This window comes from Egretta garzetta, unplaced genomic scaffold, assembly GCF_000687185.1.
Source record: "Egretta garzetta isolate BGI_Z169 unplaced genomic scaffold, ASM68718v1 scaffold68, whole genome shotgun sequence".
NCBI lineage: Eukaryota > Metazoa > Chordata > Aves > Pelecaniformes > Ardeidae > Egretta > Egretta garzetta.
Window position 1 is genome coordinate 268,668 of NW_009260774.1, and position 16,188 is coordinate 284,855.

At 42.1% G+C, this 16,188-nt stretch overlaps 1 protein-coding gene across 2 annotated transcripts; it reads left to right on the plus strand.

Moving 5' to 3' along the window:
* Positions 1–369: 369 nt before the first annotated feature.
* MDM2 (MDM2 proto-oncogene) lies at positions 370–15,555 on the plus strand. 2 transcript variants are annotated; one of them, XM_009646251.2, is made up of 10 exons: positions 370–438; positions 2,622–2,696; positions 3,060–3,193; positions 3,359–3,408; positions 5,752–5,819; positions 5,968–6,061; positions 8,549–8,709; positions 9,711–9,866; positions 11,474–11,551; positions 13,064–15,555. In XM_009646251.2, exons 1-10 carry the CDS (start codon positions 370–372, stop codon positions 13,631–13,633), a joined length of 1,455 nt encoding a protein of 484 aa, XP_009644546.1. In that variant the 3' UTR covers positions 13,634–15,555. The 2 variants fall into 2 exon arrangements, with proteins under 2 accessions (XP_009644546.1, XP_009644548.1); XM_009646253.2 differs by having other exon boundaries at positions 8,552–8,709.
* The last annotated feature ends 633 nt before the right edge of the window (positions 15,556–16,188 follow it).

Consider the following 16,188-nt stretch of genomic DNA (forward strand, 5'->3'; position numbering starts at 1 on the left):
CCGCCCCGCCCCGGATACCGGCCGCCGGAGCCCGGCGTTGCGGGCTGGACGAGGGCACCGAGGTGAGTGGGCACCGCCGGGGCTGCGGAGTGCGGGGGGCGGGGGGGGAGCTGGGGGCGTGCAGCTGTGTTCCACGTTTTGAGGCGTTTCTCCCCTTAATTACAGGCAAATGTGCAATACCAAGATGTCCTCCCTTACGGATGGCTCCTCTGTCACCGCGTCGGAGCAAGAGGCGCTGGTCAGTAGCTCCGTTGGACGCGCGACTTTTTCGTGCCTTTTGCAGAGCTGTTACCTGCGCATTCGGAAGGGCCCCTTTGCTCAGCGGGCGGCCGTTAGAGAAAAGCCAGGAAATCCGGTGAAGACGGGCTCATGTGCAATACCAAGATGTCCTCCCTTACGGATGGCTCCTCTGTCACCGCGTCGGAGCAAGAGGCGCTGGTCAGTAGCTCCGTTGGACGCGCGACTTTTTCGTGCCTTTTGCAGAGCTGTTACCTGCGCATTCGGAAGGGCCCCTTTGCTCAGCGGGCGGCCGTTAGAGAAAAGCCAGGAAATCCGGTGAAGACGGGCTCTCTGTGATCCTGTGCTGGTGAAGCAAGTCTTTCTCATTCGTGGTTGAGAGTGGAGGGCGATGGTTTAGGTCTAGACTCTTGTTTCTTGGAGACCTTTGGTGGTGAGGTTGCTTTCTTTTAATGAGAAGGATCTTATGGTCCGATTCGATCACGGCAGGTTTTCCGTGGTGGAAATTTCGTTAACAGTTCGTAACTGAAGAGTAGTAGAAGATCTCCGTTGTGCAAAACGTACGCTGTGTGTGGAAGTGGCTTGTGACAACGCAAGGCTTTTGAATTTGGCATTTTCACTTTCTCTTCTATGGGAATTCATAAGCAAGTTTTGTAATAAGAGTCATCGTTTGTGTTTATGGCTTTGCATATCCAGCCTTTTCTTGATACAGTGACAGTTACGTTGTCCTGGCTTTTTATGTGAATCTTCCTGAGGATGGAAGCCTATACCTGAGATGCAAGCTAAAAACGGGGTGTGTACAATGACAGTTTAACTGGATTACTTTTTGTAGAAGGCTAAAGCTTATAGCTGATAGCAGAACTTTAGAAAAGTGAAGTAACAGAACAGCCAACTGTTCAAAGTTGCTTTTTTTTTTGTTTTCATTTGTTCTTTTTTTTTAAATCATAATGTGTTGCTACCGTTTGCAGTCAGATCTGCATGGCAGAAGAACTTCATGCTTAGAGGAGTCAAGGAGAGAGCACTGGGGAGTAAAAGGATCTGAACCCGTGGGTCTAGCTGCGGATTCAGAGATCTGAAACTGCTTTGCCTTCCTATGCTCAGCTGTCATTAATAGTTTAATAAGTTACTCTTTGCTTCCTTTATGAAACTGCAATATGTGTTGCATGCTGTAAAAAAAATTCAGCACTTAGGAAGGGGTAAATAGACATCTAACATTGTCCACAACCTTGTTTATTGTTTTCATTATGTCTGATTCTTGCAACTAATCTCTTGTCAGTGCATTAAAACTTAACATTGGTTTTAGCAGATATTTGAAATGGAATGGAGGGAAGTTCTCACACCTTGCCTTAAGTATTTATTCCTTGTCTCGTGATATTTTATTCATGCTTTTCTGTAAAATGTTTCTTTTCTATAATACTTCTTTCTTCTTGTAGGGACTATATTAGGATAGCTAAATGTTAGCCTGTTCTTGGAATGGTTATGCTATTGTTAAAGTGGCAATACTAGAACATACTGCACTGGGAACCGCCAGTGGCTCCACAGGCATTTTCTTTGTAGTTGTGGCAGCCTCTGCAGCTTGTTCTCATCTACTGCAGTGGTACTGGCACAGCTGTTTGTGCAACAGTGTGGTGAATGGGATCAGGGCACTGCTCTAGCCAGAAGGAGAGAAGAAAAAAAAAAAAAAAAAAAAAAAAAAAAAAGGGGGGGGAAAAAAATTTTTAAAAAAAAAAAAAAACTTTCTACCTCATAAATTGTTATAAACTGGCTGCAGATATCACTCTGCTGGCACAGTGGGTGAGTGGGAGGCCGTTGCGGAGGTTGGAGCGATTGAAGTATGATGGAAAGGACAGGGTGTGCTTATCCCAGCTAAGAAAAGTCTTCAAGGGTAAGGCAGCCCAGCTGGCAAATGCAAAACCGCAGCCCCAGAAAGTGTCACAGGAAGAGACTAGGAAAGAGGTGGATGAGTGGTTTGCTTTGTGACTTGCTCTCTGGACCTGGCAGTCTCAGAGGTCCATTTGCCTTCCTCCCTCCCTCCCTCCCCTTTGGGAGTCACTGTAAGGACGAAAGGAGTGAAGCTGAATTCCCCAGCGCCCAGCCCTGTACTTGGAACCACCAAATGAATCCTGTAGCTCAAACTGAGGAATCTGTATGTACTGATGAAAGATTGGGATTTGAGCTAAGAGGTGCTGTGTATGAGAAGTTCGGTATGATTGGGTTCGTGTTATTTTAAGTTTAACTTTGCAAGGTAAAAAACTTGGATGTGGATAGATTTTAATATAGTTGTGTGTTTGTGTATCAGATTAATACAGAAGGAGGAAGCTAACCTGTATAAATAGTTTTGTTTGGTGAATAATTGGTGCATACTGTTTTTCTTCCCCACACAGGTTAAACCAAAGCCACTGTTGTTGAAGTTGTTAAAGTTAGCTGGTGCAGAAAAGGACACTTTTACTATGAAGGAGGTGAGAACTTTTAATCACTAACGGTAGGTTACGGTGAATACAGATAGATTGTTCTTTTGTTTTGGGTGAATGGGGGGCAGTGTAGTTCACAGCTTATCTAGAAGATACTGAGACAAGGTATTGTTTTCATTCTCCTGCTGACTTGTTAGGTGGTGTTTAGCAAGTTCACAAAATCTGAACAGAAGTACCTGGTGGTCAGTAGAACAGTACTTGAGGAATGATAGTTGAAAATCACAGCTCAAAGGGAGTTTTAGGCAAAGTCAGAAGAGCAAATCTCAAGGAATTTAATGTGTTTTCTCTTGCACTTAAACTTAACAACAGAACCTGGGTATTTAATGTCTGTGTATGTCCTTTATCTTACAGGTAATATTCTATCTTGGACAATATATTATGTCTAAACAATTATATGATGAAAAACAGCAACATATTGTACACTGTGCAAATGATCTCCTGGGGGATTTATTTGGAGTAACAAGCTTTTCAGTTAAAGAACACAGGTAAAATCGGATTCTTTTCTGAGAGTCTGGGTGTGAAATAACGGAGAACGTAACGCGTATGGCCTTTTTTTTTTTTTAACTCTTTGCATCTTCAGAGATGGTAAGGTCTCTTTTATAATTACATGTAGCTAACTTGCAACATCTCTTTCTTTATCCCCATCTAAGGAGACTATATTCAATGATTTCCAGAAATCTGATAGCAATCAATCAACAAGGTAAGCTAGTTTGGGAGGACTTTTTGTTTTGGGAAATAGTAGTGAAGAAAATATAACTTACATTAATGCATTGTGCATGTAGTGATCAGCTAACATTGATCTCTCCATAATTAGCTATTTGGCTTTACACACTGCTGTCCAGAGAGATCACAAATAGTGAATCGGAGCAAACACTGTTTCTTGTGTGGGAGGAAAAAAAGAAAAACTGAACAGCATTTGTGTAATTTTGTCAGACTAGGACCAGAACAAGCACAGTCAGAGCTGAACACAGAGGACTAAGCTGAAAAATTAGTCGTTTGCTTGCATATCTTGCAGACAAAGCCCTCAACAATATAAAAAGTTTTAATACCAAAAATTAGCTTCTTGAACTTGTGCCAGCAGTGACATCAGGGCAAATGCTTTTTATTCTTTCTGTTCATGTTCTGTTCTAATTTTCAAAACTGAATGTGGGGTACGTTTAGAACTGGTCACCCTCAGTTATACACTGAGTCCTCCTTTAAAAGTATGTATACTTAAACAAGTAGCTTTGTGGTAACTTTGCGGATAGCCGCTCCATAAATGGGGAATACCTACAGTTGTTACATACAGTCATCTTTCCTGAAGTATAAAAATGTTCAATATAGCTTTAACTTTTGGCTAATATGAGGAGTGAACCAGAAGTTAAACAATGGAAGCCATTTTGTAAATTGGCTTCTAAATCCCTATTAAGACGCTCTTTGTTTCTGATTCTTCCTAAAGGCAAGTGTTCAGCTGCTGAAGATGGGGAAACACACTCTCTTCATTGTCTCTTATTATGCTTGCAATCTTAAACTATCTCTCAGATTCTTTTCTTGAAAGACAATTTATTGATTCACGGTCTGTCTGGTAGTAAGCATATAGAATTAAGAGCCGTTAATTTTTCTTCTGTTTAATGTCTTTTTAATTCAGTGTTCCCATAAGATGATAGCTAGTAAAATATACTTTGGAGAGGAAGAAGTGTAAAATGTTCCCTGCCTATATTCTTTCCTACCTGCAGAATCCCAGCTAACGCGCAGCTTTCATTTGAAGGCATCTCTAGTAAAATTCTGAGCTATGTTGTAGTCAAGATTTCTTCTTCCTCCCCACTTTCCCACTTCAGTAATGTTACAGGGAAAGTGCTGCACACACCTGAAAAGCAAAGGAACGGGATATGTGCAGTTAGCTTCTCTCCCTTGAATCATAGAATCATTTAGGTTGGAAAAGACCTTTAAAATTATCAAGTCCAACTGTTAACCGAACACTGCCATCCCACCACTAAACCATGTCCCTAAGCACCACATACACAAATCTTTTAAATCCCTCCAGGGATGGGGACTCAACCTGGGCAGCCAGTTCCAATGCCTGACAACCCTTGCAGTGAAGAAATTTTTCCTAGTATCCAATCTAAACCTCCCATGGTGCAACTTGAGGCTATTTCTTCTTGTCCTATTGCATGTTACCAGAGAGAAGATACTGACCCCCACCTCACTACAGCCTCCTTTCAGACAGTTTTAGAGAGTGATAAGGTCTCCCCTCAGCCTCCTTTTCTCCAGGCTAAACAACCCCAGTTCCCTCAGCCGCTCCTCATAAAACTTGTGCTCCAGACCCCTCACAGCTTTGTTGCTCTCCTCTGGACACGTTCTAGCAACGCAACATCTTGTAGTGAGGGGCCCAAAACTGAACACGGTTTTCAAGGTGCAGCCTCACCAGTGCTGAGTACAGGGGCACAATTGCTTCCCTGGTCCTGCTGGCCACACTATTCCTGATAGAAGCCAAGATGCTGTTGGCCTTCTTGGCCACCTGGGTACACTGCTAGCTCATATTCAGTTGGCTGCCAACCAGCACCCCCAGGTCCCTTTCTGATGGGCAGCTTTCCAGCCACTCTTCCCCAAGCCTGTAGCGTTGCATGGGGTTGTTGTGACCCAAGGGCAGGACCTGGCACTTGGCCTTGTTGAACCTTGGAGAATTGGCCTGGGCCCATTGATCCAGCCTGTCCAGATCACTGTGCAAACCCCTCCTCCCCTCCAGCAGATCGACATTCCTGCCCACTTGGGGTCGCCTACAGACTTACTGAGCATTTTTTACCCATCAAAGGGTGCGCCTGTCTAAGCCATGAGCTGCCAGCTTCTCTGGGAGAATGCTGTTGGAAACAGTGTCAAAGGCTTTGCTGAAGTCTAGGTAGACAACATTCACAGCCTTTCCCTTATCCACTAGGCTGGTCACCTGGTCATAGAAGGAAATCAGGTTGGTCAGGCAGGACTTTGCTTTTACTCTAATGGTTTTGAGCCTGAAATTTACTTTTTCTGCTGTGCTGTATTATGGGGTTTTGTTTTGGATTGGTTTCAGACTCTACGCTTGCTGACACACCTGAGGATGATGCCAGATTTCAGCTTGAAGAAGAAAATGTTCTAAAGGTGATTTTTTTTTTTTTTATTAGATGTTCTGACATGTAAATTCTATTTAGTTTTGCACGACAGTGTCAATGCTTTAGATGCAATTAGTTGATTCTAGCCTTTTACCTCATACTTAAACTCAGGCTTACTCAGTATTTCTGTTAACCAGGAATCTATGCAAGAGTTAGAAGAGAAGCAGACTTCATCAAACGTGACTTCCCGACCAACTACATCATCTAGGAGGAGAACACACAGTGAATCTGGTATGTGTGGATTTATGATGCAGAGCTTTCAGTAGCTTGACCACTTAAGGGAAAAAAGGACATTCTGTTGTCTTACTGACTTAAGGAAGATGCTGTGAAATACAATTCATGTTGCTCTGCTTATCTAAAACAAAATGTTTCAGTCTGGAAGAAAATATGTGATTCCTTGCATTGCTCCAGTATCATGTTACAGTTCAGATCGCTAGAACTGTTAGTAAGATGATGGAATAACGTGTTCCACAGTTCTGTTAAACTTGTTCACATCAACGGTTGTGTTTTCTTCCTGATGAGAACACTTTGTAATAGACCGACATAGTCAAATTCACTTCAGTTCCCTCCCTAGGCGACCACAAAATTTTGTATTTCAAAGGTCTGGTAGTAATATGGGATGATTTTGGATATATTTAGGTACCTGATCATTCCTTAAGCGCTTTTTTAAAAGTCTGGTGACTTAGGAATCGTATTTGTCTCCTCTTTCTCGTGGTTATTCAGCAATCACTGGCAAATACATTTTCAAAATGTGGAATGTTTATTCTGATAATTAGCAAGTAACAAGCTGGTCAGCATAAACCTGAATAAATTTCTCAATGGAAGTGTTCTCTACAGTTCTACTTAAATACTGTTGTGTGGAATTTCTTACATTAGTGTGTTCCATCACTTACTTCTGTTACCTCTTGACTTGTCAGTTGTAACTACCTGGGCAGTGATAACCTTCTGTCGCTGCATAGAACTTTCTTTTCTTCAGTTGCTCGGGAACATTTTTTGGTTCCTCAGCTTTTGTGTAGTATTTTTTTGTGTTCATCATAGGCCACTGTTATGTTAGTCAGTCCAAAAACTGTGCTGCGTTGCTGAGCGGTTTGCACTAAATTAAAAGAACTTCTTAATGTTGTAACAAAAACTAGTGAAAGGATGGAAAGTCTCGATTAAGCATCACAACCTGTAATATTTAGGCATGACCCAGAGCACATAAGGTCCTGTGTTGTGCTTACTTATTGTAGGTTTGATTATTAACTCTTGTCTTTGCATCCATTTATTAGTTTGTTACAACCTTAAAAGTTCTTTTAATATAGTGTTTTTATATACACTTTTTTTCTAATTTATAGGAAATCTTCCTTTTAAACCACTATTCTTGTTAAATTGGGATGGTAGCGGCTCCTTTGGAGCCGCTTATATAGTGTATAGAAACCTTGTGGTGATACAGTATCAGTACAGCATGGAGCCATGACAACTAAATGAGGACAACGATGGACAGGAGCAACCCTTGGGCCTGGGGGCACCAAATTTGGTGGGGCTCTCAGGGCGGAAAAAGAAAAAGAGAGGGGCTGAGCCAAGAAGCACCAAGGGAAAGTAAGAGAAGTCTCAAAGTATGTACAAGTGTTTTGTTCTCTTTTCCTTTACAATGAAAGATTCAAGACTTGAAGACTCGTGGATTGTCAGGGTGTGTTTTGCAAGGCAAGGGAGAAGCTGGGCAATAGAGGGTGGGTGCAGAAGGCACCTCTAGGGGGGCAGCAGGCTCTTACTGAGGTCTGTTGAAGCAAGTTGTAAGGCCTCTTGAGGTGTTTTCACTCCGCTGCACTTACGTACTGACTTTGCAACGCCTTTTTTAATAAAATTGTTTCTTACCAAGAACTCTAAAAGTCAGTGGAGCTGAATTTTGACTTGCCTACCACTAAAAATGCTGTCCCCCTACTCCTTATGCTGCTGTAGGTGCTTGTTTCAAAACACGATGTATTTAAAAAGCATTGTCTTTTTGCCTTCAAACCAAGCATATTGAATAAACAGAGCTTAAAGCAATGCTTTCAGAGTTCAATTTTACATAGTATGCCTTGAAGATTTTCTTGCTAGTGTGTGGTGAAAGTCGTAACGGTCTGTTACAAAAATCCTGTCGAGTAAATGCGATTACATATAGTGCAACTGTTAACCGATAAATTTGTTGAGGTGTCTGAAACTTGAACCTGAACTTACCTTGCCTAGCATGAAGTCCTTTGTATGCATGTGACGTGGGAGCTAGTTGCTCTGTCTCCCTGCAAATGCTGGGATGGACTCGGAAGCCCTCTGAAAGTGCCTTTCTGTCTACTGACTGTAGAGGGAGCTAGGACAATTAAGATCCTAACTGTGTTCCTCAAAATTAGAAGGGGTTCAATGTGTCATGTGTGGAGTAAAGATGCTTCCAAATTTGCAGTTTTATTTCCTGCATGTGGAGACTGCCATTTACAAGCTGTACTGATGGGACAAGTTGGGAAAGCCAGCCCCCGAAATACTGGTTTCAGGAATGTTTCACACTTTTTCATGTTTCTCAATGTTACTGTGTCTTTTTAAAAAAAGGTTTTGGTGCTTTTACTTTTTTCCCCATAGAATAATAGAGTGACTTTATTTTTCTTAAATTCCTATATAAGTAAATTATATTTTAAGTTTCTGTTAAGATTATTCAAAACTGCACATTGTGTAGATGTTTTTGGAGTAATAAAACTTCTTGAATGTGCCCAGAAGAAAATTCTTCAGATGATCTGCATAGTGACAGAAGAAAACGACACAAGTCAGACAGCATTTCGTTGACGTTTGATGAAAGTCTCTCATGGTGTGTAGTCAGTGGTCTGTGCCGTGAAAGAAGCAATAGCAGCGATTCAACAGATTCTCTTTCCATTCCTGTAAGTCAAAATACATTTTTTTTGTGGTACAAATTTTGCAGATACCACAAGGGCAAATACGCATCTTAAAACATCGTGTTCTTAATCAAAAGCAGCAGTGCCTTCAGTGGTGTCTGAGGAGAGAAAAGAGGCTGAAAGAGAAGTTGGTGTGTGGGTGGAGTGGAGTCTTTCATAGATCTGCTGACAAAGCTGAAGTGAAATTTTTAAAAATATTAACTCTGAATGTTCTTTAAAACCAGATTTGTACTGCTTGGTGCAGTATTGAAAAACGTGAGATATATTTTGTGTTTTAAAATAAGTGTTTCTTAGAATGCTAAGAAAGTGAAAGCAGTTACAGGCGTTCCATAATTTAGAATAGTTGGTGCTTCTGGGCATCTGGTAGTTCTGATACAGCTTCGGTAACTGTACGCAGAAGTGCCCTGGTGATAACGCTATATTCATTTTCCAAGCCTTTGCTGGTTTTTAGTGTTTTCAAGCAAACACTTGAGGCAGATTATCTGTGATTAGGTTAAGCCATGAAGAGCTAAACTCACAATATTCCTAGTCATACAGTGTATTCTGAATTGACAGAACTAACACTGTCTCTTCACGCTTGCTATTTTGCAGTTGTTTAGCCACTGTCTCAATTTAAGGTTAACAAAGTTGATGAGCATAGAGGATTTAATGACATGGTGCCAAAAGACAGCGTCATCTTGCCTCTCTTCTTTCACTTCTTATGAGAGCCTTTGGGAAGTGGTAGCAGCAGTCCTCAAGTTGGCTGTAGGTTGACTGCAGCCTCTGTTACAGAGCTGACAAGATCTGGCTTTCAGATCTGGCTTTATTTTTACCTACCTATGATCCGTTTGTCTCATAAAAGATGGTCTGTCTAACAGCAGCTGGTCTCATTTCTTCCATAGCTAACTAAACTGAGTAGTTCAGTTTTATTTTATGAGCTGTCTTAACAGTAGTGGTTATGGATATGGACTGCTGAGGGTCAATGTGTACTTTCTCTCTTTTTTCAGGATCTTGATGCCAGTTCATTAAGCGAAAACTCCGATTGGTTTGACCACAGTTCTGTTTCAGACCAGTTCAGTGTAGAGTTTGAAGTTGAGTCTATTTATTCAGAAGATTATAGCCATAATGAAGAAGGACTGGAGCTTACAGATGAAGATGATGAGGTACATACTTGTTTTGTTTGGTTTTTTTTTTTAACTTGGGGTGGGGGGTGAGAGGGGGAGGGAAACTTGCAGGAATAATTCTGTGTTGAGATTCCAACAAGAAGTAATGCTTCAGGTTTATTTCGGGACTGCGTGTGCTGTGTCACAAACTCCACCCAGTAGTTCATTAAATCAAATTACATGCCTGTGCAGTTGGTCACCGTTACACACCCACCAGGAAGTAACCAGAACGGCGCCAAGGCTTTCCGTGGGCTCTGAAACAGGCTCTTGGCAGTCTGGAAATGTCTGGTTTTTAACTTCACTCGCTAGCTGTTGGAATCGATGGCAGTGTGTGTACTTGAGTCTATTCCTGCATTTTTAATTATAGAAGTATGTGTTGAGCTTTGACAGCAGCTTTAATACTGAGTGAAAACTTTCCTAGCAACTCTTTGCAAAGGAATATTTCTGAATCATTTGCTTCCAGGAATAAAAGCATTTCATAGAGATGCTGAAACGCAATTTTAGAAATTTTCATTAGGAGGCAAGAAGACAGTAGAATTGTTATTACCATTGTTTTTGAGAGATCTAGATATCTGGAATGTCAGGAAGGAAGAGGGAAATTATTTTTTTCTGGGTTAGTTTTCTGTTACTTCAAAGAGGTGAATCGGCTCATGGCAAGGTTGGTTAAGTACCAGACGCAGAATGTGTCAGGGACGTACACGGTTGTGGTACTTGAAGGGCTGAATGGGACTGACTGTACCAATGCACACCGGGTTATAGTGTGGTGGAGCTGCACCCTGAGATAAGACAGTGATTTGGAGGAAGAAAGGATGGAGGCGTGCCCCTGCTCCCAGCAGCAGTGGTGAGAATTGCAGAATGGTTGAGGTTGGAAGGGGCCTCCGTATGCCATCTTACCCAGTCCCTCTGGCTCAAGCAGAGCTGACTGCCCAGTGCTTTGTCCGGACAGCTTTTGAATATCTCCGAGGATGGAGGCTCCACAGCTGCTCCGGGCAACCCATGCCAGCACTTGGTCACCCTCACCATTAAAAAAGTGTCTCCTGACGTTCAGACAGAACCTCTTGTGTTTTAATTTGTGCCAGTTGCCTCTGGTGCCATCACTGAGCACCACTGAAGAGAGCCTGGCTTTACACCCTCCCTTCAGGTATTTATACACATTGATAAGATCCCCTCTGAGCTGAGGTCTCTAGGCTGAATGGTCCCAGCTCTTGGCCTTTCCTCATGTGAGAGTTCCTCCAATCCCTTCATCATCTGCATGGCCCTTTACTGAACTCTCCCCGGTAGCTCTGTATCTCTCATGTCCTGGGGAGCCCAGAGCTGGACACTGCTCCAGGTGTGGCCTCACCAATGCTGAGCCAGAGGGGAAGGATCAGCTCTACTCGAGAAACTGATACCTTCTATCTGTCTACTCTACATTTTTCTTCAATTCCCCCAAACCAGTCATCAGATTTTGTGGAATTACTTGCTAACATGAATTATCTTATGTGCACTATTTATTACATTTGATTAAAAGTCTGTCAGAAAATCTATCAGATTAAAAACTTGTCAGATTTTTAATTGAATGCCAGAACCCAGTTACATCAATACTTTTTTTTTTTTATTTGAACCAGGTATATCAGCTGACTATTTATCAGGATGAAGACAGTGATGCTGATTCATTTGATGAAGATCCAGAGATTTCTCTAGCTGTGAGTAAAAACTTGACTGGCAAAGCATCATAAGTTGGGTGAACTGACAGAGTAGATCAAGGAGTATAGATAAATTCTATTGTTACCAGTGATTTTTCTTGTATGCTTGAAGATTCCAAGACAATATTTTGATTACTGAACATGGGGGTATTAAGGAACCTTGATATTTAAAAAAAAAAAAAAGTAAGCTTTCTAATCCACTACAAAAAAATACCACCTTATGGTTTCACTGACTTGATGGAAGGAAATTATTTGGAGCTTAAATCTGACTTTTTGCAGAAAGTGCAAAAAAAAAAGAAATCATCTTAGTCATGTATATTTAAAAAAACTCTTCCTATAAATCATATTACCTAGTTTTATTGTCCAACCCGAATGAAGGAATCTGTAGCATACACATGCGAAGGCAAACCTGTTTTCAGAACAGTACTGTGTAATTAATAGATTGTGAGGCATTTTCCAAATTCTATGAGACCATTCTTGAAGCGTGGTAAGAAATTCAGGGGTTTGAGGCAAAGTTTGTAGACATATGTGAAAAAAGCACACACTGGAATTAAAAAGCAGTGATATCTCTTTATTTATACTGGCTATTCACAGTCGAAGCTTGAGCAAAGCTGTGGTCCAAAACTGACTGAAATGTTCCAGTCCTTTGATGGTCTGTAGGACTCGGGGACTTTACGATGCGTGTAAAACACGAGGCTAGCCACCAGCTAAAAACATAGCGCTGCTCACCTATGGAAAAACATGCCTGTATGTTATGTTTAGGGAGTTAAAAGTTGGTCTCTGAAGTTTTTGATGCCACCGATGTTACTTAGGACTCCAACTAAAAAGTGCTTCAAACTTTCCAAATAAATTTTGGGTTGGTTTTTGTTTTCATTCCCTCTGTGGCATGGATTATTTCTAAGAGTCTTTCTCCTTAAAAATGAAGGGTGTTTTTAATGTGATAGTGGTGGGGGGGGTTTTGTTGTTGGTGGTTGGTTTTTGGTTTTTTGTTTTTTGTTTTTTTTTTTTTAAATGGCCTATGTTTTCCATTCTCTAATACTACGGTGTCAGAGTGCCCTCACGCGGCCGTGTTGCACACCAGCAGCTTAGCATCCCACAGCTTAACTGTCCTTCAGTCTTGAATGGTTTCCATTTCATCAGTCTATTGTTGAAAATAATGAGAACGGTGACCATTTTATCAGGGGTTTTTCATGAGGTTCTCTGAAGACTTTTGTGGTCTGGTTTCTTCAGTTTTGCCCAAGAAATAATAAATCATTACTGTTCTACCTCTGTTTATATTTCACAAATCTACTGCAAGAAGGAAGTCAGTCAGAGAGTCTTTTAAAAATCAGACTATTTTAATTTAGAACCATAAAATGGGACCAAGCGCTGAATGGCATTTTTAAATTATAGACAAGTTGGTAGCTCAAGATTACTGTTATTTGGCGATAACAAATGGTTTATAATCTCTGAATACTTCAGCTGTAAGCATTCCAAGTAGCTTAAGCTGTTCCAACCTTTAATTCACTGAAGGATTACTGGAAGTGTCCTGAATGTAGCGAAATGAACCCTCCGCTGCCACGACATTGCCACAGATGCTGGGCCCTTCGCGAGGACTGGCTTCCGGATGAGAAGAGCAATAAACTGGTAAAGAGCAAATTAGAAAGTTCCTTCCCCCTAGAGTCTGAAGAAGGTTTTGATGTTCCTGACTGCAAGAAAGTTAAAACGACTGAGGATAAAGAACCAGCTGTAGAGGAGAATGAGGATAAAGCGGTACAGATTTCCGAGTCCCAGGAAAGTGAAGATTATTCGCAGCCATCGACATCGAGCAGCATGTTCTGCAGCAGTCAGGAGGACTACAAGGAACCTGAGAAGAGAGAAGCGCAAGACAAAGAGGAAAGCATGGAATCCAGCCTGCCTGTTACCAGCATAGAGCCCTGCGTCATTTGCCAGAGCAGACCTAAAAATGGTTGCATAGTACATGGCAAAACGGGACACCTCATGTCGTGTTTTACGTGTGCAAGAAAACTTAAGAAGAGGAACAAACCCTGCCCGGTGTGCAGACAGCCCATACAAATGATTGTACTAACTTATTTTAGCTAGGTGGATGGTGACTGGAAAGTAGCAAAAGGAACTTGATAAACTGGTTAAGAGAGTAAGAAACTATTTTTGTATGCTTATTGGAAAATTAATATTTTGAGTGTCTTTACAGTTTGGTATGAAAGGTAATTGCTGAAATAAATGCACTGGAGTTGTTAAGAGGTTAGCTTAATATTCATGAATCAACTTGAAGATTTTAAATCTCTCTCAACAGAAATAACCAATTCCTGTAAGCTACCTGCCTTTCCAAGTGCTTTATGTTCCATACAAGGTAGGGACGTTTGTTTTTACCGGATTAAATACGCACATTAGAACCCCAATTTCAATGATAATGAGAGGAGAGACATGTTGACGAGTTGTTAATGTGAGTTCCTCCTCTTAAGAAGGTAGAAGATTGTCCATATTCTAGTATCTGTTGCCAGGCTCAATCAGAACCCTCTGAACAAGTCAATAAAAGAAATAAATAGAATCTTGTCTCCCTCATTCCCAAAACTTAAATTTGTCCAAGTTACCAAATTTTGGGGGAGATCTTGCCAGATGCGGCAGAAAATCGTGTCAGGTTTTGGAAACAGAAAAAGGGCGTGTGTCTCATTTTTATAGTGTGAGTTGTGAACTCCAGGTGCCCTGAGAAGCCACTGATCCAAGCTCAGTCTTAGAGTTCTCCCTTGAACATCCTAAGAAACTGGCTTTTGAAATGCTTGGTGGGTTTGGAGGTCTGTGCTATCCCGATAAGGATTTTAGAGAAAAGGCTTGGAACAGACAAGAAAAATGAAGGAGATGCTGTGTAACGTCAAGTCGGGCAATGTTAGGGGACAGTCCTACTCTTTCTCCGCGCTTGCAGTTGACTTCAGCAGTACAGCATGCAGCTTGATCATTACATTCACATGGATAAAAATAATAAGGAAAAAAAGTCCAGCTCCATCTGCAGAAACAAGTAAGCTGTGGAGTTCTAGTTCACGTAGGCGTTCTTTAAATGCAGTAGTCTTTCCAACTTAACACTGTTTTTATCTGTATCACAAGAATTCTGAAAATCTGTCGCAAGGTGTTTGGCCAACTCAAAACTGGTCTCATTGGACCTGTCCTTTGCTGCTTCTAGCTCTTGTCTCCTCGCTGTACGTTGTCCAAACCTTTGTGAAACTTAATGCTTCCTTTCTTAAGAGTCTACTGACTCACTCAGTGCTGTGGGGTGCTCAGAGGAGGTAGCGGGTGCATATTTTTGTAAGCTGAGGTATCTACAGGATGTAGTTAGATTACTCCTCTGAGCTGGTTTTCAGACGGAGGCTTTCTGTACCGGTGAGTTGTATTTATTCCTTTGGAACACGGGATCACAAGAGGAACTGGTTTTAGCACCTTTTAATTTTACAGGTAGTTGCTGATCACCTGCCCAACAGAGAGTGGCAAAAAAAGTAGTTTCAGCATCAGGGGAGTGCCAGGAACGGAGACGTAGCCTAAATGCGGGAACGGTGCCGTGTTACCACCCCGCAGGCCAAGGTTGGACACCTTGCTTAACACCACCGGTACGCTGCCAGTGACACCCGTGTGCCAGCACAAAGACTTCCCTTCATGGTGGAGCTGAAATAGTTACTCTGGTGTCAAGGGTCTGTAAACCAGGGCTGCAAACGCCTGGAATACAAGGAAGGACCTAGGAAAGGGCCATAAAGCTGTTTGGGAGAGACTCGGTAAACCCTTGGAAGAAATAGCTTCGTGGGTAGCGACTGAATCACCGGGATCAGTCATGATTTGTTTGTACGTTTGAGCTAATTGTTGAAAAGTGTTACTAGAAGATACTGGTATCTCTGAAGTTTTACCATAATTCATTTTAACGAAACAAAACACAAGACCTGCTTGCGTGCATTTCTTCACGTTCTTCCTTGCAAGTTTCCTGCCCCTTGCAAATGGTAAAGCGAGAGCAGGCAGCTGGACGTTCTTGATTCTTCACGTACTTCCTTTGCAAGTTTCCTGCCCCTTGCAAACGGTAAAGCGAGAGCAGGCAGCTGGACGTTCTTGAAGTTCTGATGTCAGCAGTAACCGTCCACAGGCTCCGATAATCCTTCAGCCCCGGGTAGAGATGTCCCGTGGGCAGATGCTTACGTTTTTCAAGTAGGGATGCTTCTAATAGGTGGTTACCTGCTTTAATTCACGCTGCTTCCTAGTTACCTTTCTTCATTTTTTGGTTTGATAAACGGGAAGTGCAGCGAAGCTTGCAGGGGCTCTTCCGTTGCATTTGCAGGTCGGAACCAAATAGCGGTCGTATCGCCGTCTGGGATCTGCGGCTGGGAGAGAAGCGCAGAGGCGTATCTTCAGGAGGAGCGCTGATAACAGGGGCGCTGTACTTAAATAGCTTCATCCATTAACATCGTCTGCTACGTCTTGCGCTTTTTCAGTGCGATCCCTTCTCCGCAGGCGCTGGGATGGCTGTGTAGCTGCCGTCCCGGGGGAGCGGCTGTTCTTGCCTCCTTCCTGCTGGGACAGATGGCACTGTCCCGCTCTTGGCATTCTCCTCTACTCCCCTTAAGTGATCTCTGTATTTTTAAAAACAAAACATTCAGCTCTCAAAA

Coding starts and splice junctions, on each gene's coding strand:
- MDM2 (XM_009646251.2), top strand. CDS start 370: ATGTGCAATACCAAGATGTCCTCCCTTACGGATGGCTCCTCTGTCACC. Junction 2,697..3,059: donor ACACTTTTACTATGAAGGAG/GTGAGAACTTTT, acceptor TTTATCTTACAG/GTAATATTCTATCTTGGACA. Junction 9,867..11,473: donor TTACAGATGAAGATGATGAG/GTACATACTTGT, acceptor TATTTGAACCAG/GTATATCAGCTGACTATTTA.